Below are 19,374 nucleotides of genomic sequence, written 5' to 3'. Positions count from 1 at the left end.
CCAAAGCTGCCGAAACCCGCATCAGCACATCCTCCCACACCAACATGGGTCAAAGTGGGGTAGGCAGGCCGGCAACTGACACAGCACAGACCCGGGATCTACCCCACCCCAGGCATGTGATGAAGTTCAGCTTATCAAGTGCCTGGCTCCTGACTATTTCAGAACATCCTGAGGCCAGAGCAAGAAGAACATGAAAATACACATAAGGGACCGACCAAACCACAAAGAGGCAGGGAACAAGAGGTAGCCAGTCACCTACCCTCTGTGGCTATGAACGGCCCCCAGCCTTATTCCCAGTACAGAGAGCTCTCTCTTTTAGGGCCCACCATGGAATCAACGAATGGACTAGAGCAGGTATGTCTGGGGAGGTACTGAGGCGATGGCAGCAAGGCTATCTGGGCTTAAAAGAGAGCTGACCATGCAGGCTCCAGGCCAAAGACAACCACTGGCCCCACATGCTTACCTGGGGTCAGCCTTAACCCCCAGATCCAAGCTAAAGGCAACTGCCAAGTCTATATGAAAAAGGCATCAGGCAATGCTGGTGTCTAATTACAAAATGAAACCTGAAATAAGGAAATACCTCTTTCATCAGTGGGGTGTATTAAAACCTCAGTTTTATTCTTATGGGTAATTTGGGTTGCAACTTTAGAACACTTCAATTTCCCAGCTGCCTTATTAATTTTAGCGAAGTTCTAAAACTAAATAATCAGCATTCCAATTAACAGAAAAGGCTTTGTTAGGAGGACAGAACCAAAAAAAAAAAAAAGATTTAAAGATATAGGTAGTATTTTGCCAACTATCTAATTTTCTAATAACTACCTTTACAGTTTAGATACTTAGCGGCAATCTGTTCTTTTTAACACTTAATGTTTATTACAAATTATCAATCCTCCAGTGTCAGCTGTAACACAGCGTGATTATCATGAATCCCTTACCGCTGGGAACAAACACGGCTTCTGAAAGGGATCACCGGAATAGTTCCTGTATACGGTAAAGCCAACTCATGTTTCTGCGGCCAGTTTTATTGCTGTTGTTTTAGAAGGCCGCAGATAACTGGGCAATGCCCAAACCCCGAGATTCAAGCTGCCGCCATCCAAGGATATGCTGTGGTTCACAGAGAATGAGTCAGCCCTCAGAGCAAAGTCACGTCTATAGCTATTATATAAAAACAGACTTTTTAGACGTTTAAGATTCAATAAGGCACCAACACTTCATCACTATATATAACTTTACTTTTGTTACTCCAAATTGTTTTATTTTATTTTCTCCTTCTTCTTCTCCTTTTTTTTTTTTTTTTTTTAGGGCCGTACCCACAGCATATGGAGGTTCCCAGGCTAGGGGTCTAATCAGAGCTGTTGCTGCCGGCCTACACCACAGCCACAGCATCGCCAGATCCAAGCTGCGTCTCACGGCAATGCCTACTCCTTAACCCACTGAGCAAGGCCAGGGATCGAACCTGCACCCTCATGGATACTAGTCGGGTTCGTTACCACTGAGCCACAAAGGGAACTCCTGTTACCCCCCAATTGTAAAGCTTTAGCTCTGGACACTCTGTGTAACAATCCCCACTTGCTTATATTTACCTGGCTTCGTGACCAACAGGCTATAAATGAGATGATCCTACAACCCATTCCTTCGGTTCAATTAATTTCCTAGAACAGCTCACAAAACTCAGAAACATTTCACTTACTAGCTTATTGGTTTATTACAAGAGACTATAACTCAGGAACCGCCAGATGGAAGAGATGCAGAGGGCAAGGCTCGGAGCTGCCACACCCGTCTCAGCAGATCAGTCACCCAGCACCTCCACACATTCACCAAACGGAAGTTCTCCAAACCCAGTCCTTTGGGGTTTCTCTGGAGGCTTTATTGCACATGCATGATAGATTAAATCTGTGGCCATGGGTGATTAAACTCCATCCCCAGCCCTTTTCCCTCTTGGAGGTGGAGAGGTGGGCCTGAAAGTTCCAGCCCTCTGATCACAGGTTTGCCTTCAAGGGTAACCAGACCCCATCCTTAGGTGATTTCCAAAATCACCTCATTTGCATAACAAAAGATACCTTTATCAAGCTCCATTCTTAGAAAATCCCAAGGGTTTGGGGAGCTATGAGCCAGGAATTCAGGATGGAGACCAAATATATTTCTTATCAGAATTCATGCTATCCCAGTGTCTCAGAGAATCTCAGCCTTAGACTCTCCCTGGGCTCCCGACTCACTACTCAGCCACACACTCAGGATAGGAAGGGGGAAGAGGAGTGCTAACAGCTGGCACACAAGGCCGTCCACCGCAACCGACTCTTCTTTTATCAAGTATTTTTCGTAAAATGAAAATCTCCAGCACACTAGAAAGTAATCTCCACCTGGTCTTTGTTATCGGAAAGTCCACCACAATAAAGTATTAAAGCATCTAGGTTTGCTCATCCTAAACCCGCCCCAGGGTCGTCAGTAACAGTCATCTCAAATGTGTCTGGAGAAATCACGAATCCAATCTAAGAAGTTGGAGGGTTTTTTTATAATGAAACAAATATTCAGAATTTTTGCTCTGCAAGGAGCCTGATCTGCCCTTTGCAAGAGTGTGGTCTGAGTGCGCCCTCTAAGGACACATGTTGCTGCGCTTGGCCTCTCTGAAGCTTTGGGGAGCGGAGAGCATCCTGAGCAATGCTGCTCAGCCAGCCCAAGCCTCTGCCCGGCTGGAATATCCACCCCTGGGGCCTGGGTGAGAAGCCACAGTGATGGCTGACAGGGCTTCTGTATCATAAAGCAAAAAGTACCCTCAGGCAAAATGAGGAAATACTGTATGCCAGAAAATTATACACTGAATTCCCTAAACCCAGCAAAGGAGGTAGTTCATACTCTGAAGAGCACATTTCATTTTAATTGTTCAATAAAACCCTATGTGGAATAAGCAATCATTTTTGATATACAATGTTTACGGCTAAATCTTTAGTTATATAAGGCAAACATTTTACAAAGGCCAAAACTGACAAACAATAATATCAGTTTTCCAAACTGCCTTTTAACTTTGTAAAACCGATAGAGTCATCATGAAATTGGTGCTTGTTAATGGATGTGCTTGAAAAACCTTGGAGTTCCCATTATGGGGCAGTGAAAATGAATCTGACTAATATCCATGAGGATTTGGGTTCCATCCCTGTCCTCAATCAGTGGGTCGGGGACCTGGCGTTGCCGTGAGCTGTGGTGTAGATCACAGATGAAGCTTGGATCCCACGTGGCTGTGGCACAGGCCAGCAGCTACTGCTCTGATTCGACCCCTAGCCTGGGAACTTCCATATGCCACGGGTGCAGCCCTAAAAAGAAAACAACAGCAACATCAAAAAAAAAGTGGGGGAGGGAGGGCTGGTGGGCACAGGATCTGGTGAGTAAATGCTTTATACCCCTGAGCACTATCACCTAGATTGACTGAAGCCCTTTTACTCAAAATAACATTCTGCTTAATAATAATTAAAATATATAAATATGCTTTATAGTCTTCCAGATTCTACAATAATAAAAAATAAATAAAAATAACCAAGGTGAAACATTTTAAACCCTGCAGTGGGCATGCTAATGATAAAACATTCAAAGTTGATGTTTGGGGCATGGTGGGAGGTGAAAAAAATGTCTTTGAAAAAGAACTGGTCTCAAGTGACCAGGCCCCATTCAAGAAGAGCCTGCACGATGAAACAAATGCTTAACTATATCTAGGCCCTAAGAAATCCCAGAAGAAAATATTCATGTAAGATAACCCAAAAGGCAACGGCTTTATGTAAGAATTATAATGCAATCAATACATTAGTAGAAAATATACAATATCAGACTATTAAAATCCATCATCAGTGATGTTGGCTCATGAAAAGCAAAGGAAACAATATTACACAAATTACTCTTTTCTACCACCAAAATATATCTAACCTCCATTCTGCTTGTGCAACAGTTTCCAATCCCACGTCCCCCAAAGTCCCATTAGAGAAAAAGAAAGTGCTCCCCTTCCAATACTATCCGAAAAATAACAAGTTTGTTGTTTGCACACTCAAGGAGCACGGGTTATTATATCTTATACCATAGTAAAGGGGACAAACCTTGATGAGAAAGGCTCTATCCCAAAAGTATTTCCTGAAGAGTTTAATATCCGCCTCCACCAAATGGTCGGCTGTGTGGTTCAGCGTCAGGGTCAGTGTTTCTGACGAGTGAATATACTGCAGGGAGGCACCTTCGCTGAGCTGTACTCGGGAGAAGCCTGGGGAACGTCTGCCCTGGAAGCTGAAACATCACAAATCAAAACCCACACTTCCAGTACCCTTCGTTGCCCCTAACATTACAAACCAAATTGGCCTAACGATCCATGAAAGCCAGCTACTGATGACAGCTACCTAAGATCATCAGGTACCTAAGATAGTGAGAAAGCCGTCTTCCTTTTTCCACCTAGAGAAGATGCCGACTGAAAAGCCATTCATCTATAGTATTACTTGAAAGACTCACAAAATTAAAGCAATAGTACTGACTTTTAAACACAGTACTTTACCTCAGTCTATCATTCTCCTTTTAATCAGGAAAGAAGCCTCTTGCTTTAATGGCGCCACATGTAGCAGAACAAATTAGCTGGCAGCCGACAGTTTATTAGGTGATTACGGTGGAAAACAGACATGGTCTCCAAGGAGCATGGTGACGTGTGGGCATCACAAACAAGTGCGATACTCATAACACACTGGGCCACCGCCGTAAATCATTTTCCCATGCAAATTAAGACATGCATAAAGCTGATCACCTTGTATTCTTGAATTCCCTCATAAACAAAGGAACAATATTCCCAAACTAAATCCTTGAATATCAGCTTATTTTCTGTTCTGTTGTGGCTAAGAACAGCTGTACATTTATTAGCTCTAAGTCGGCTTCATGGTTAACATCATAACATGCCGGATGGCTTATAGGTCATGCAGAGCAACAGGGAAGAGGCCTCAGGAGGGAGACGCTAGTGCTCCCAGGAAACAGCCCACCTCAGCATGTTGTCACAGCCCCACAGATGCTTCCAGATTCCTCAGCTCGCAGAACTAGCTCCATGTCTCTTTTCTCTTCTTCCATTACCTCATTTTGTTAATGAATGTTTTCTTTATAAACACACAGTATACTTTGGAGTTCCCATCATGGTGCAGCGGAAATGAATCCGACTAGAAACCATGAGGTTGCAGGTTCGATCCCTGGCCTCACTCAGCAGGTCAAGGATCTGGCGTTGCTGTGAGCTGTGGTGTAGGTCACAGACACAGCTCGGATCTGGCGTCGCTGTGGTTGTGGTGTAGACTGGCGGATATAGCTCCGATGAGATCTCTAGCCAGGGAACCTCCATATGCCTCGGGTGCAGCCCTAAAAAGACAAAAAGACCAGAAAAAAAAGTGTATATGGTATATTTCCAATCAAATAAAGATTATCTCCATCACATGGAATGACAAAAAAGAGACCCATTAAGACCAAACCTCTAAGATTTGGAGCATCTCCCCAAACTCTGGACACAATTACTGGCAAGGAGGCCAAAATCTTCCAGAAAACAAGTCCCCATGCCAACAATAAGCCACTGAAGAGAATGAGCTTAGCCTGAGAAGTAAGATTCCTGTTATTAATTTTAAAAATGGAAGCTCCATCATATAATCAAAATTCAGCTGACAGTCTCCTTTTTTTTTTTTTTTTTTAATGGAAGTTCACAGACTAGAGGTCAAATGGGAACTACAGCTGCCGGCCTACGCCACAGCCACAGCAATGCAGGATCTAAGCTGCGGCTACAACCCACACCACAGCTCACGGCAACAGCAGACCCTTAACCCACTGGGCAAGGCCAGGGATCAAACCTGCGATCTCGTGGATACTAGTTGGGTTCATTTCCACTGAGCCACGACAGGAACTCCATGACAGTCTGTTTCTAATCCCATTCATGAATGGATTTATCAGGTCATAAACTTTTAAAACACATATCATTTTCTGGTCTTGGACACAACAGAAGGATACAAAGCTGCCGAAGATGAAGTGAAGCTCCAGGGACCTCAATGTAACCCTGAACGATCCACAATGACTAACTCAGAGGAAATGGTCCTGCCTTGCCCTTTTCAGCAAAGTGGGGTCATGTAAGAGCAAAGTCAAGGGCAATTCCACTGGGAAGGGCTCTTCTCTTAGCTGATGGTCATTTGACCAAGGGGGAACAAAAATAAGCAGAAAGCTGTGACTTCAACATTTACTTCTGTACTATGTAACCATAAATGTTATATTGAGTTCCATGGACCAAAGGAGAAAAAAACAGTCCATTAAGACATAACTTCTAGGAATTCCCATCGTGGCTCATCGGAAATGAATCCAACTAGGAACCATGAGGTTGCAGGTTCGATCCCCAACCTCGTTCAGTGGGGTAAGGATGATGATACATGTAAAGTTGTAAATTATGATTTGTACTGTAAATTAGTAATTTAATCACAATGCTATAAATTAATCATAATTGTAAAAAACTGTACCATAGAAGGCCACTCTGAAAAAGTTATATTTAAGCTAAAACCTGCAAGATAAATAGATAAATAGATTCTAGTGTTTCTCAACTTTTTTTTTTCTTATTATGCCCCCCAGCATGGAGCTTTTTAGGACATTTTTCCCTACTCCCTCTACCTCATGAAATGTTAATACCAAATAGATCTGTGTATCTGTTTATGTATGATATGCATATTTGTACTTCATACATGGGAACTAATGGTAAAATTTAAACCTATGTTAGTTTGTGGTTTGTATATTTTAATTTTTCCATAAGGTTTGATAGACTATAGAAACAGGTTGAAAAAGAATCTATCAAATAGCCTAACTCACTTTGTGAGGTCTTCAACCAGCTTGGAGTGTCCGCCCCGTAAAGCTAAGTCTATTGGCGTGGCCCCCTCCTCGTTGGGTAAAGCCAAGGCCTGGATTCCCCCAGGGAGACACAGGAGGAACTGGGAAAGCTTGGTGAGGCCCCACCTCACAGCCAGATGCAGCAGCGACTCTCTGTGGAGAGAAACTGAAAAGAGAAACATGATATTAGTTCCTCCGTTTAAAAAGTCTGTCATATATTTCATCAAAGAGACTGTCGGAGTGAGAGAAGTAATAGAACATCAGAGCTGGATGGAATCATCAAAAGCATCTACACGATACAGCTCATTTTACAGATGTGGAGAAGTGATTTGGGCAAGGTCAGGTGCTGGAGCCAGCCTCGCTCACCACTGGTACAATGTTGATCCACCCACTGTGGTACAGGTGCACCCACTTTTCACTCAGATACGGTGATGTCATCCAGGAAAAACAAGGGCCAGAGGAATAGCATCCTTTGGAAACAGGCATCATCAGTCCCAAGGTGTCCTTTAAGGAGATGCTGCTACCCAAGAAGGGCAGGCTCCTGGAGCATCAAAGGGAGCTTCCATCTCATTTTTCCCTAGAGGTGCTTCTCCCTGGTCAGCAGCTAGGGCAGAAATTTTCTGGGCTTCCCATGCCCAGAAAATCTGAGTCCATGGTTGCTCTCAAACTCCATGGAGGTGCTTTTACCCATCTATTAGATCCCTGTGATTATTTCAGCCTTGCCAAAGCCTCCCCGGTCCTTTGCTTAAATAACTTGGCCTATGACACTGCCCTTTGATGGGGGGCTCTTGGTGAGCCCGGGTCTGTTGGTTTTCACTGCTGGTGTTTGCCACTGTGCCTTCCAGTTGTTTCCTGACTGTAGCATCTTACAAGTTGAGGGGATCCCAGAAGTTTTTAATTCCTAACAACTAGCATAGTATCTGGTAAACTGAAGTCATTCATATGTATTTAGTTGAACAGCCATGGATTGTTAAAAATCTCAGTTATTTGTCTATGTTGAAATTGTCTCATTTGTATCGAGTTTGTCCACCTGTACTTCTACCACAATGACATGGTGCCTGGAACAGAGCTGGCCTGTGATAAACATTGTATTTTTATCCTGTAAAAGAATACATTTGCTTCCATTAAAAAACCGCTAAGGCCCATGAACCGCATAGGCATCAAGACACACCTTCAAGCCAACTTAAACAACTGAACACTCAAGATCTATTGGAATAAGTCTGAGGTAAGACTCCGAGTGATGCATACCCTCCAGTTAGGTGACATTAGTGACTGTGTGTAGCCTGAAAGATCCTGACGATGCTGTGTCACGAGAGCAAAAGGCGCGAGAGGGAAGGACCTTATCTGCCTGTGATCCAGTGCCTGGCGTGTGTACGTGTGTACGTGCTCCGTAAACAGTTGCTTATTGGATGAGCAGATGACCAATGGCTCTTTCCCTGATGAAGTTAGCTTTTTTTTTTTAAATAATGATTTTTATTTTTTTCCATAACAGCTGGTTTACAGTGTTTTGTCAATTTTCTACTGTACAGCAAGGCAACCCAGTCACACATACATGTATACATTCTTTTTTCTCACATTATCATGCTCCATCATGAGTGACCAGACATAGTTTCCAGTGCTACGCAGCAGGATCCCACTGCTTATCCATACGCCGCCACAGCTGCTGTTTGGCGCATCTAACATTCTTACCTCTTGATGGAAATCTCTGAACACAAAGTACATATTCCCACTCCACTCAGCTGACTATTTATACTACCAGGATTTTGTTATCCCACTATCTTCATCAGCATAACTTTACTAGTCCAGAAAACTCTTTCCTGGGCACATGACTGACTCTTCATTATAGGAACCTCCATCAAGGCCCATCAACACTTCAGAAGGACGCACTGGCAGCTTAAGCCCTGAAACTGATCTTTCACTACTACATCATGATCCTAATCTGATTCGAGACAAACTCCCTTCCCTGCCACCTCCCTGCCATCATCACTCCTCTCCTGCCTTCAGAGACCCTCATGAAATCAAACTTCAAGTTCTCAATAAATGCCACCCTTGACTTCCCCCTTTAAGATGCGGCTAAGGCTGGGAGGAGGTGAGGTTCTCCCTTGCAAGGTAGGCAATACATCTGCTTTGTCTGACCAGCAGGCTCTGATGATGATATACATGGAGCCAGCATCCAACAAAAATTTAATTTGAAATAATCAGATGGAAATAACAGATACACACCACTGCATATAAAATAATGAACAAGGACCTACTGCATCGCTCAGGGAAATGTAGGCAAGAATCTGTAATAAGCTATATGGGAAAAGAGAGCGAATAGGTGTATAGATATGGCTCATTCACTTTGCTGTAAATCTAAAACTAATACAACATTGTAAGTCAACTGCACACCCATAAAATTTTAAAAAAGGAAACGATCAGAAGGACATATTCCACTGCATACAGAGGCAAAAGAAAACTGCTTGGCTTACATTTTAAATTTGCTTTACACCATCTCTATATCTAGATCAATGGTAAGGCCTTACATTTCAAATATGCAAATGAGCCCTCAGAGTGAAATGCAGTGACTTCACTATCTATTTGCTCCATCATCCACCTGTGCGACATGGCACAGACACCCCCCGCCCCTGTCCCCACCAGTAAAATGACAGGTGACATGCCCAAATATCTGAAAACAAAGCGGTGCATCTGTTTAAGATACTTGAGGAGTTTCCATGGCGCAGCGGAAACGAATCCAACTAGTAACCATGAGGTTGTGGGTTGAATCCCTGGCCTTGCTCAGTGGATTAAGGATCTAGCATTGGTATGAGCTGTGGTGTAGGTCACAGATGCAGCTTGGATCCTTCATTCCCTGGGAACCTCCATATGCCACAGATGCTTCCCTGAAAAGCAAAAAAAAAAAAAAAAAAAAAAAAAAAAAAAAAAAAAAAAGATACTCGATATCTTCCAAAGGCTATTAAAGGACATATCCTTCATCAATTTCACCCTTAAGTTTTTTATTTTAAAGTCATTTTATTAGACAGTAGGGTTTTACACTTAACAGATTCCCAACAAGCCATGTTTGGTAACATTTACACTTTCTTCCCTTCTTAAATAATAATCAGGAAGAGAGCTGTCAGGATCAGGTAATAACATGCACGTGTGCACACGCACACACACGCACACACACACACACCCACACACCCAGTACAGTGCCCAGTATGCCAGTCAGCATGAGATTGTTAACAGCCACACTAGGATGGGATTTTGAAGTCATCGATCTCAGTCTGAACCTGGTGAGAAATGCCCATGGTTGTATGGGATAAAATTTTCAATTTTCTTCCAAGAAAAATATAACCAAAAGGGACCATCTAAACATTTCAGGTTTCCTTTTTAAATCATACTGTTGATAAAGGCAGTATGATGTCAACCATTTAAATGGCATTCCAGGAGTTCCCATTGTGGCTCAGCAGGTGAAGAACCAAACTAGTATTCATGAGGATGCAGGTTCCATCCCTGGCCTCACTCAGTGGGTTAAGGATCTGGCATTGCTGTGAGCTGGGGTGCAGGTCACAGATGAGGCTTGGATCCTGCGTGGCTGTGACTCTGGTATAGGCTTCCACCCCTAGCCTGGGAATTTCCATATGCCACAGGTTCGGCCCTAAACAAGCAAAAAATAAAATAAAAATAAATGGCATTCCACAAAGGGCTGGATCAAGGCACTAAGTACCCAACCTGACCTGCTTTCGAGAGTGGGAAGAACTTGTTTCCTCTGCCAGCAGAGCTTTCCAGGCCTGCTGGCCCCACTCCCAGTCCTCTCCTTTCAGGCTCCATCCTCATGTCATGTTCAAAAGGAGAGGACAGCAAACATGTGGGACCAAATGCTCCCTGCTGCTCCCGCTCCAGATCTACCCACTTCCTGGGTGGGGGGTGGGAAGGCTGGGAAAAAGCCATCAAACATCTTCTGATGTTTGCAGAAAACACAAAGCTACCCAAAAGGTTTTAAGAAAAAGCTTTCTCACTCAGCATAAAAGTTCAGAGCCCAGAGTCAGGCAAACAGCTTGAAAGAGGAAACATCGTGACATAAATAAATAATTCTGCTTGTTACAGAGTTTCAGATCCTTAAGAAGAGTTGAAGAGGAAAGGGGTTCTATGGTAGTAGACATGGGGGTGTTTAATTAACATGAAGGGTTTTGTTTCTTTCCTTTCCTTTTCTTTTCTTTTAACCAAAGAGATTTGTCTCTTCCTATTTAGCTGGTGCCAGTAGTTATTTGAAAGAATGTAACTCAAACAGAATAACTAATAATTGCTCTAATGGAAAACATTAAAAGGTGTGGCCTGTATCATCCTGGGAGCAAGACCACCCAGACACAAAAAGGGACAGCAGGCTGTGACATTCAATCAACATCCCCGTCACCTCTCCTCATGGCATTAAAGGGGGCTCCTCTGCCAGAGAAAGGGAAGGAGGCTCAAAGCCTGAAATGGAGCAGGGCCCTTTGGGGCTCCTGGGCACAAAAGCCTTTCTGTGGCCCCCACTTTTTATTTTTAGGAAATGAGCCTCATTCTGCCTCCATGACCTTCCCTGAGTTCCAAGGGGCACGTTCAGACAGTTGCTGATCCGGAAGGGAGGAGATGCAGAAACAAAGGAGGAACAGTCAAGCAATAAGAGACAGCCCTGGGGCAGGATCCTGGTTCCCTCTCAAGGGATACACATAATTACATGGGCATCTTACACAACTAAGAGAAAAGTTCTATTCCTTCTGTTTCTTTTAGAAATGAATAATTTAAAATTGAACAGCTCATAGCCACCATTCCTTGTGCTTCTCCCTTGTTTGATTGCATCCTGAGCTAAAGATGAGGTGCTCTGAGCACAACTGCCTGTGGGTTAAAGACCTTAAGCATATGATGTTTTTCAGGGACTTTCCTAGTTTGTTCTAATCCCTGATCAATATGCGTTGTTCACAAGGATTGTTATTCTAGGAAAAGTCAAGATGCCATAACCCAGAAGACCACCCCCGAATCACGCTGAGATCTGACACCCACCGGCTTCAATGACGAAGATTCCCCCAGAGAAAGATGAACCTACGTTGGCCCCAATCCTGATTCTTATTTGAAACCCTGTTTTTCTCCTTTTAGACTAGAAATCTCCCTGCAGTTCTTCCCCAAAGGAGGGCACAGTCTTTAAGACATGAGCCTGCTGTGGCCTCCCTTTGTCTGGCAAAGCAATAAAAGCTATTGTTTTCTCTTTCACCCAAAACTCTGTCTCTGGGAAGTTCCCTTCGAAGCTCAGCTGTTAGTGAACGTGACTAGGATCCATGAAGATGTAGGTTCGATCCCTGGACTCACTCAGTGGGTTAAGGATCCAGCATTGTTGTGAGCTGTGGTGTAGGTCACACATATGGCTCAGATCCCGTATTGCTATGGCTGTGGTGTAGGCCGGTGGCTACAGCTCTGATGGACCCCTAGCCTGGGAACCTCCATATGCCGTGGGTGCAGCCCTAAAATAGCAAAAAAACAAACAAAAAAGAAGAAAACCTCTGTCTCTGCATTTCTGTTTGGCACCGGTGGACAGAAGCCGAGTTTCGGCAATGAGCCCATGCTTCTTGCTCTGCCACACCTCAGTTTCTCTGCCTGGAAAATGAGGCTGTCACATCAGAAACCCGGGGTCCTAGGACTACTCATCCCTGCCATGACTTTCTGGGATCAAGGATCCATGAAACAGAGCACTTACCAAGAGACCTTTCAGAGCACCCCAGGCATAAGAGCAGGGGTGGCTGGTTTGGTGAGTTGTTCCTGAAGGAGAGTGATTTTTTGTACTATTCAGTCCAAATTTGGGACCACTGCCATACCTACACAAGGTCTGACTATCCCTTTAAGGTAGCAGCAAATTTAGGTTTCAAGACTGAAAAATAAATTATCAAGCCCTCAGGAACTCACATGCACAACTAGAGGAAATGTAAATTGGTACAACCACTTTGGAAAACACCGTGGCATAATCTAATAAATCTGAAGAAATGAATGTCTTCTAGCTCCACTTCTACATACAAACCCTACGAGGATTATGCTTGGTAAGCACCTGGAAACAGGCATAAAAATGTAAAATGACCTTAATGTTCATCAAGAATAAAATAAGTGGGAGTTCTCATCATGGCTCAGCAGAAACGAATCTGACTAGTATCCACGAGGATGCAGGTGCCATCCCTGGCCTCGCTCAGTGGGTTAAGGATCTGGCATTGCCGTGAGCTGTGGTGTAGGTCGAAGATGCAGCTTGGATCCTGCGTTGCTGTGGCTGTGCCATAGGCCAGCAGCTATAGCTCCCATTCGACCCCTAGCCTGGGAACCTCCATATGCTGTGGGTGCAGCTCTAAGAAGATAAAAAAAAAAAAAAAGAATAGAATAAATGGCAGTATAATCACACACTAGTATTCTAACAATAAAAATTAATTACAGGCTAATACAGAAGAAACTAAGAAATATAATGTTGGGGAGGTGAGTCACAAAAGAATATACAGCATAGTTTTAATTAATACAAAGTATTTAAAAATTGAAAACTAAACCATTTTATATATGGATATACAAGTTATTTTTAATCCACATCACTTGCTGTTACGACAAAATACGGCCTTAAACACTGGTTTAAGTGTTTAAAGGTTACTCTACAAGTCAAAACAATGGTTACTCTACAAGTCAGCACAGGAGTTCCCTGATGGCTCAGTGGGTTAAGGATCTAGTGTGTTGTCACTGCTGTGGCTCTGGTCACTGCTGTGCTATGGTGTGGGTTTGATCCCTGGCCTGGGAACTTCCACATGCCATGGGTGAAGCCAAAAAAATTAAAACAGCGAAGTCAGCATAATATCTCTGAAAGAAAAGAGGTAAATGTGACTGTGAAAGAATGGGGGGTGTTGCTATTTCTGGGGCCCAACAGCATCTGTACGTCTTTCCCCATCCCACTCTCCACACACACACACAGTTGTGTTCAAGGTCCTCCCCAGAACAAAAATTAAAATTCTGGGGTGGGGCCCAAGCATCCACCTTTTCTAAAGATTCTCAAGTGATTCTAATGTAAAGCCAAGGTTGAAGAGTTCCCGTCATGGTGCAGTGGTTAATGAACCCGACTAGGAACCATGAGGTTGCAGGTTTGATCCCTGGCCTTGCTCAGTGGGTTAGGGATCTGGTGTTGCCGTGAGCTGTAGTGTAGGTTGCAGACGTGGCTCGGATCCCGTGTTGCTGTGGCTCTGGTGTTAGGCTGGCAGCTACAGCTCCAATTAGACCCCTAGCCTGGGAACTTCCATATACTATGGGGGTGGCCCAGAAATGGCAAAAAAAAAAAAAAAAGCCAAGGTTGAGATCTACTACTCTAAATAAATAACTGGTTAACAAAATCCATATCTTTTCCTCCTTTATATACCACTGTCTTCCCAATCATTTCTGAAGAACTGTTAACTAAAAAATTTCACCAGTGAATGAAACCAAAAATGTTGGTCTCTTTCACAAGTTATTTTTAATCCACATCACTTGCTGTTACGACAAAATACGGCCTTAAACACTGAACAAAAGATTAAAACTGTCATGGAGATAATAATCTGGAAGCAAATGCTCTAAGTAACTTAATTCAGAAGTACTTTTACTTTGCAGGGTTTACTCATGTTTCATAGCTCCTGACTGGAGCCACTGAAATGTATTCAACTTATAAGTGTATGAACAAACTGTTTTTTTAATTCACATAAATCCCATACATTAAAATAAGTTCTACTCTAGTTTCCAAAGCCACATATATATTCATGAAGGCTTCACTTTATGCATCTAAGTCATTCAGTGGACAAACATTGCAGGAAACTACTGTTATATGCCAGGCCCCATGGACACAAAGGGGAATCACATGGCCAGCACACTTGAGCTTAGAATAAAATAAATATCTGGCCCATGGAATCCTATCTGGTCAAACAAACTATAGCCCTAGGCTTAGACAAAAAGAGTGGAGAGAAATAAGTAAACTATCTGACCTACAAGGAAACTGCTACACAGGTTAATCTACCTATATCATGCAGCATGTTTTTTTTTTTTCTTTTTTGGTCATGTCCATGGCACACAGAAGTTCCCCGGCCAGGGATCGAACCGGTACCACAGCTGCAACTCGAGCCATGGCAATGTCAGCCTGTGCCAGAGCCACCTACATCACCACATCTGCAACCTACATCACGTCAATACCAGATCCCTAACCTGCTGAGCCACACGGGAACTCCTCCTGCGGCATGATTTGAAATTTTACAGTTGTTAAATACTAAAAATGAGGAGCAAAAAGTAAAGAGAATGAAAACATACAATAACAACAACAACAACAACAAAGACAAAAGACCAAAAAAAAAAAAAAAGAGAGAGAGAATGAAAACACCATTAGCTAAAAATTACACAGCGAGTAGAAGAGAATATTTGGCGTGACCATAACACACAACCTTTGATATTTTTCAGGACTCAGTGAGAATGGAAGGAGAGGTTATGTATTATGGTACCTTCCCTTCAGATAGTCTGATCAGGGATTGAGTGTATGGATAAATTAATCAGGCTTCCACACATAAGATGGGAGGTTGGTGAATCTAGGATAGGAATTATAAATATATATGGAAAGAGAATGTTCCATGGAGCACATTACCAACATGGCAGGTATGGTGGGACCAAAAAGCCAAAAAGTAGAAGAAGACTGAAAAGGCATAATGGCAGGTTTTAGCTTCATTAAACTTCTGTTCTGCATCAGACACATTTGAGACACCCATTACAATGACCCCTGACTGGGACTTCCCATCATGGCTCAGCAGAAACGAATCTGACTAGCATCCATGAGGACGCAGGTTCGATCCCTGGCCTCGCTCAGTGGGTTAAGGATCTGGCATTGCTGTGGCTCTGGCGTAGGCTGGTGGCTACAGCTCCGATTCAACCCCTAGCCTGGGAACCTCCATATGCCGTGGGTACGGCCCTAGAAAAGGCAAAAAGACAAAAAAAAAAAAAGAATTATGAAAGCCTGTATTGGGGGACTTACCAGTCATACACATTTGTCTGACCTTTTCATACAACAATATAAATAACAGTCACTAGATATACGTATATTTGAAAACAGTTTTCCTTTGGTTACAACCTTTTTTTTTTTTTTTGGTCTTTTTAGGGCCGCACCTGTGGCACATGGAGGTTCCCAGGCTAGGGGTCTAATCGGAGCTGTAGCCACCAGCCTATGCCACAGCCACAGCAACACAGAATCCGAGCCACATCTGCAACCTACACCACAGCTCACGGCAGTGCGGGTCCTTAACCCACTGAGCGAGGCCAGGGATGGACCCCACCTCCTCATGGATACTAGTCGGGTTCATTATCACTGAGCCATGATGGGAACTCCTTTCTGGCTATTATTTAAAATCCTAATTTAAGGGAACTAGTTGTCTGCTTAAGAGGCGCTATCACTACATCAGTGTAAGTCACAGACGTGTCATTAAGACAAATATGCTACAGGCAGTCATCACGTGCCATAAGCAGCATCTATGTCATAACCCTTTTCCAGCCTATGCAATAGGTTTTTTTCATTTGTTAATATCTCTTCCAGGCTCTGGTTCACATCCACCACTCATTTATTCAGTAGCTATTTGCTGAAAGCCTACTATGCACACCTCTCCCCTCACACCACAGGAGAGCCTGTGAAAATCCCAGGCACTTTCCCAATGGACCCTCCAGGAACCATGTTCTTCTTGGGAAACAAATGAAAATACCCTGCAGGCTGATTTTATTACTGGTACACAGAAAATGCATAGACTCATCATATCTTGGCAAGAGCCTTTTTAGTTCTGCACTGGGAATCTGAATTCAAGCACAATGAGGGAAATAGCTGCTCCATCTACCCTGCACTGGCAGCCAGAACCTCAAGCCAAACTGAGAAATGTGAAACTTTGCAGGTATGAGCTACAACTTTAGTAGAAGGTCTTATGCTCACCTTCAGGGCACAGGGCACACCCAGGAAAGGGTATTCTGGTAAACAGAGGAGAAGATAAATGGGATAAACCAAACAGGAAAGCAGTATATGAAATGCAGCCTGCCCAGGATGACTAGTGAGGGTGGAAGTTTGGAAAAAGCTAATTACAGGAGTTCCTGTGGCAGCTCAGTGGTAACGAACTCAACTAGTATCCATCAGGCCACGAGTTCGCTCCCTGGCTCTGCTCAGTGGGTTAAGGATCCAGCATTGCCATGAGCTGAGGTGTAGGTTGCAGATGCAGCTCAGATCTGGCATTACTATGGCTGTGGCTCTGTTTGAACCCCTAGCCTGGGAACTTCCATGTGCTGCGGGTGCAGCCCTAAAAAGACCAAAAAAACAAAAAACAAAAAAAAACATTAATTATAAGTCCAAATGGCAGCTGTTTTACATGAATGAAAATAAACCACCTCAACCACCTTTATTTCAATCTTGCCAGGTGCCAGTGACTACAAGGACGTTACATTCCTGGTTTCCAATGAACATTTCCTAAGCAACTCACCTGCATTATCTCCTTTAATCCTGACAAGCACTGTGCAAAGTAGGGGTGGAAACTGACCTGCTCCACTTCACTAGGGCAGAAACTGAGGCTTGGCACAATCATACAGTCGCCCAAGCTCACTCAAGTAGTAAATGGAGCAGCAAGGATTGGAACTTGGGCTTTTCTACCTCCAAAATTCAAGTTCCTAACAATTATGCCTCCCAGTAGGCAAAGAATTAATTAAGTAAAAGAAGACAAAATGAAGACAAGAAGGGAGGAAAAGACAGAACTTGAATCAATCAATACATTGAGAGTGGGGAAAAGCAAGCAGAAGGAAACTAAGCCTCACCAATCCTAGGGGTTCAGGCCTGCACCCCGCTCTCCAGATGTCATCCTCATCTGTCTACACACACACATGTTCATGCACATGCCCACACACATACACACAGACACACAGACACACACACACCTGCTCTCATGACAAACCTACAAAATAAAAACTGCTACAACTGCAGATGTGGGGAAAAGAAAGTAGGCACTTGAGAATCATTATGAACTGAAACCTAAAGTAGAATTAGAGGAGATTTGGGGGATTTCTACCTATACAGCCTCAGGCCCGCATCAGGGCTCCTATTTGAAAGAATCAAGATAAGGCCTGCAAAGTTCACTAGGGCCAAGTAAGGCGGGCACTGCACCAGGATACAGGGTTGGGCATTTCCTAAGGTCATCCCATCGTTTCCCGCTCACTGCCCACCCCCTTGGCCAGGCCTCGTCCATCCATCATCAACCATCAGCCTTTTAACCTCTAAGCACTGATTTTTTTTTTTTTTTTGACTTTTTAGGGCCACACTAGCAGCATAGGGAAGTTCCCAGGCTAGGGATCCAATCAGAGCTGTAGCCGCTGGCCTATACCACAGCCACAACAACACAGGATCCTTAACCCACTGAGTGAGGCCAGGCATCAAACCTGCATCGTCATGGATACTAGTCAAGTTCATTACCCCTGAGTCACAACAGAAACTCCAGAGTCATAATGTATTAATTTTAAAACTCCTCCAAAGAGTTCCCGTCCTGGCGCAGTGGTTAACAAATCTGACTAGGAACCATGAGGTTGCAAGTTTGATCCCTGGCCTCGCTCAGTGGGTTAAAGATCCGGCGTTGCTGTGAGCTGTGGTGTTGGTCACAGATGCAGCTTGGATCCCGCGTTGCTGTGGCTCTGGCGTAGGCCGGTGGCTACAGCTCCGATTCGACCCCTAGCCTGGAAACCTCCATATGCCGTGGGAGCAGTCCAAGAAATGGCAAAAAGACACAAAAAAAGAATCTTGTATTTTGTAAGCAAGTTCTCCTTTATGGGTCTCCTCCCCACTGGTAGGAATCAGCTGATGTTGTTTCAAAATTTCTGTCCAGGACAAAGCTTTGGGGCAGAAAGACAAAGCTGACATTTCACCATCACCTGGTTAATAAGACATGGCACATGGGTGGGAGCCAACTAACAGGGCCTTGCTCCTGATCTTTGCTCTATTTTCTTTCTATTTCTACAGCTAGAAGATTATATTCACGGATAAAAACATTAGCCAAGCTCTGCTTCAAGTGTTAAACAAATTTGCTTCTTATTGGTTGCAGATCTCTTTCCTCTATTCAGGGAAAGCTAAACAGATAAACAGATATTTCCCTCTGTCAAACCCAGCTGGCCCCGAATTCCCTTTTCTCATTGCCTAGAAAGAAGGTAATGGTTCCCTGTATGCGGCTTGAAGCAAGATGTGCATGTTACAGAAAACTGGCAGTTCCCACCGAGTCATTCATAATGAACCGTTAATTCTCACTCAATGGCATTTCCTGCAGATGAGCAATAGTGTGATTGCTCTTTAAACTCCTTAAGGGGACCCTGAACAATTAAGACCCATTTAACAGTTGCCTGGATAACCGCCACTCTTATAACCCTTGTTGCTAAGTCCTTTTGGCTGACCATATTTCCTTTCCTTTTTCCCTTCATCAGCTGTAAAAGAGAGAAAAAGAAACATTCTCCTTCAAAGGGAATTTATAAAGAATTAAT

General features: G+C 43.6%; 1 protein-coding gene across 10 annotated transcripts in view; it reads right to left on the bottom strand.

Annotated features, from left to right (window-relative positions):
- ARHGEF28 (Rho guanine nucleotide exchange factor 28) overlaps positions 1–19,374 on the bottom strand; it is a 339,437-nt gene that overhangs the window by 173,245 nt on the left and 146,818 nt on the right. For all 10 annotated transcript variants that reach the window (XR_014838058.1, XR_014838057.1, XM_085013806.1 and 7 more), the window contains exons 5-6: positions 6,835–7,018; positions 4,080–4,260 (exon numbers count right to left, since the gene is read on the bottom strand). Coding sequence is in view for 8 of the 10 variants with exons in the window: in XM_085013806.1 (XP_084869932.1) it covers positions 4,080–4,260; positions 6,835–7,018 (365 nt within the window). In the remaining 2 variants the exon portion in view is untranslated. The remainder of the gene's footprint in view (positions 1–4,079; positions 4,261–6,834; positions 7,019–19,374) is intronic.

Source organism: Sus scrofa, chromosome 2, assembly GCF_054392235.1.
Source record: "Sus scrofa isolate SSC_HxYL_T2T_F1_AM1 chromosome 2, Sscrofa_HxYL_maternal_Yorkshire_Landrace_v2.0, whole genome shotgun sequence".
Classification (NCBI taxonomy): Eukaryota; Metazoa; Chordata; class Mammalia; order Artiodactyla; family Suidae; genus Sus; species Sus scrofa.
Note: the sequence above shows the minus strand (reverse complement) of the source record. Positions and strands in the feature narration are given on the sequence as shown.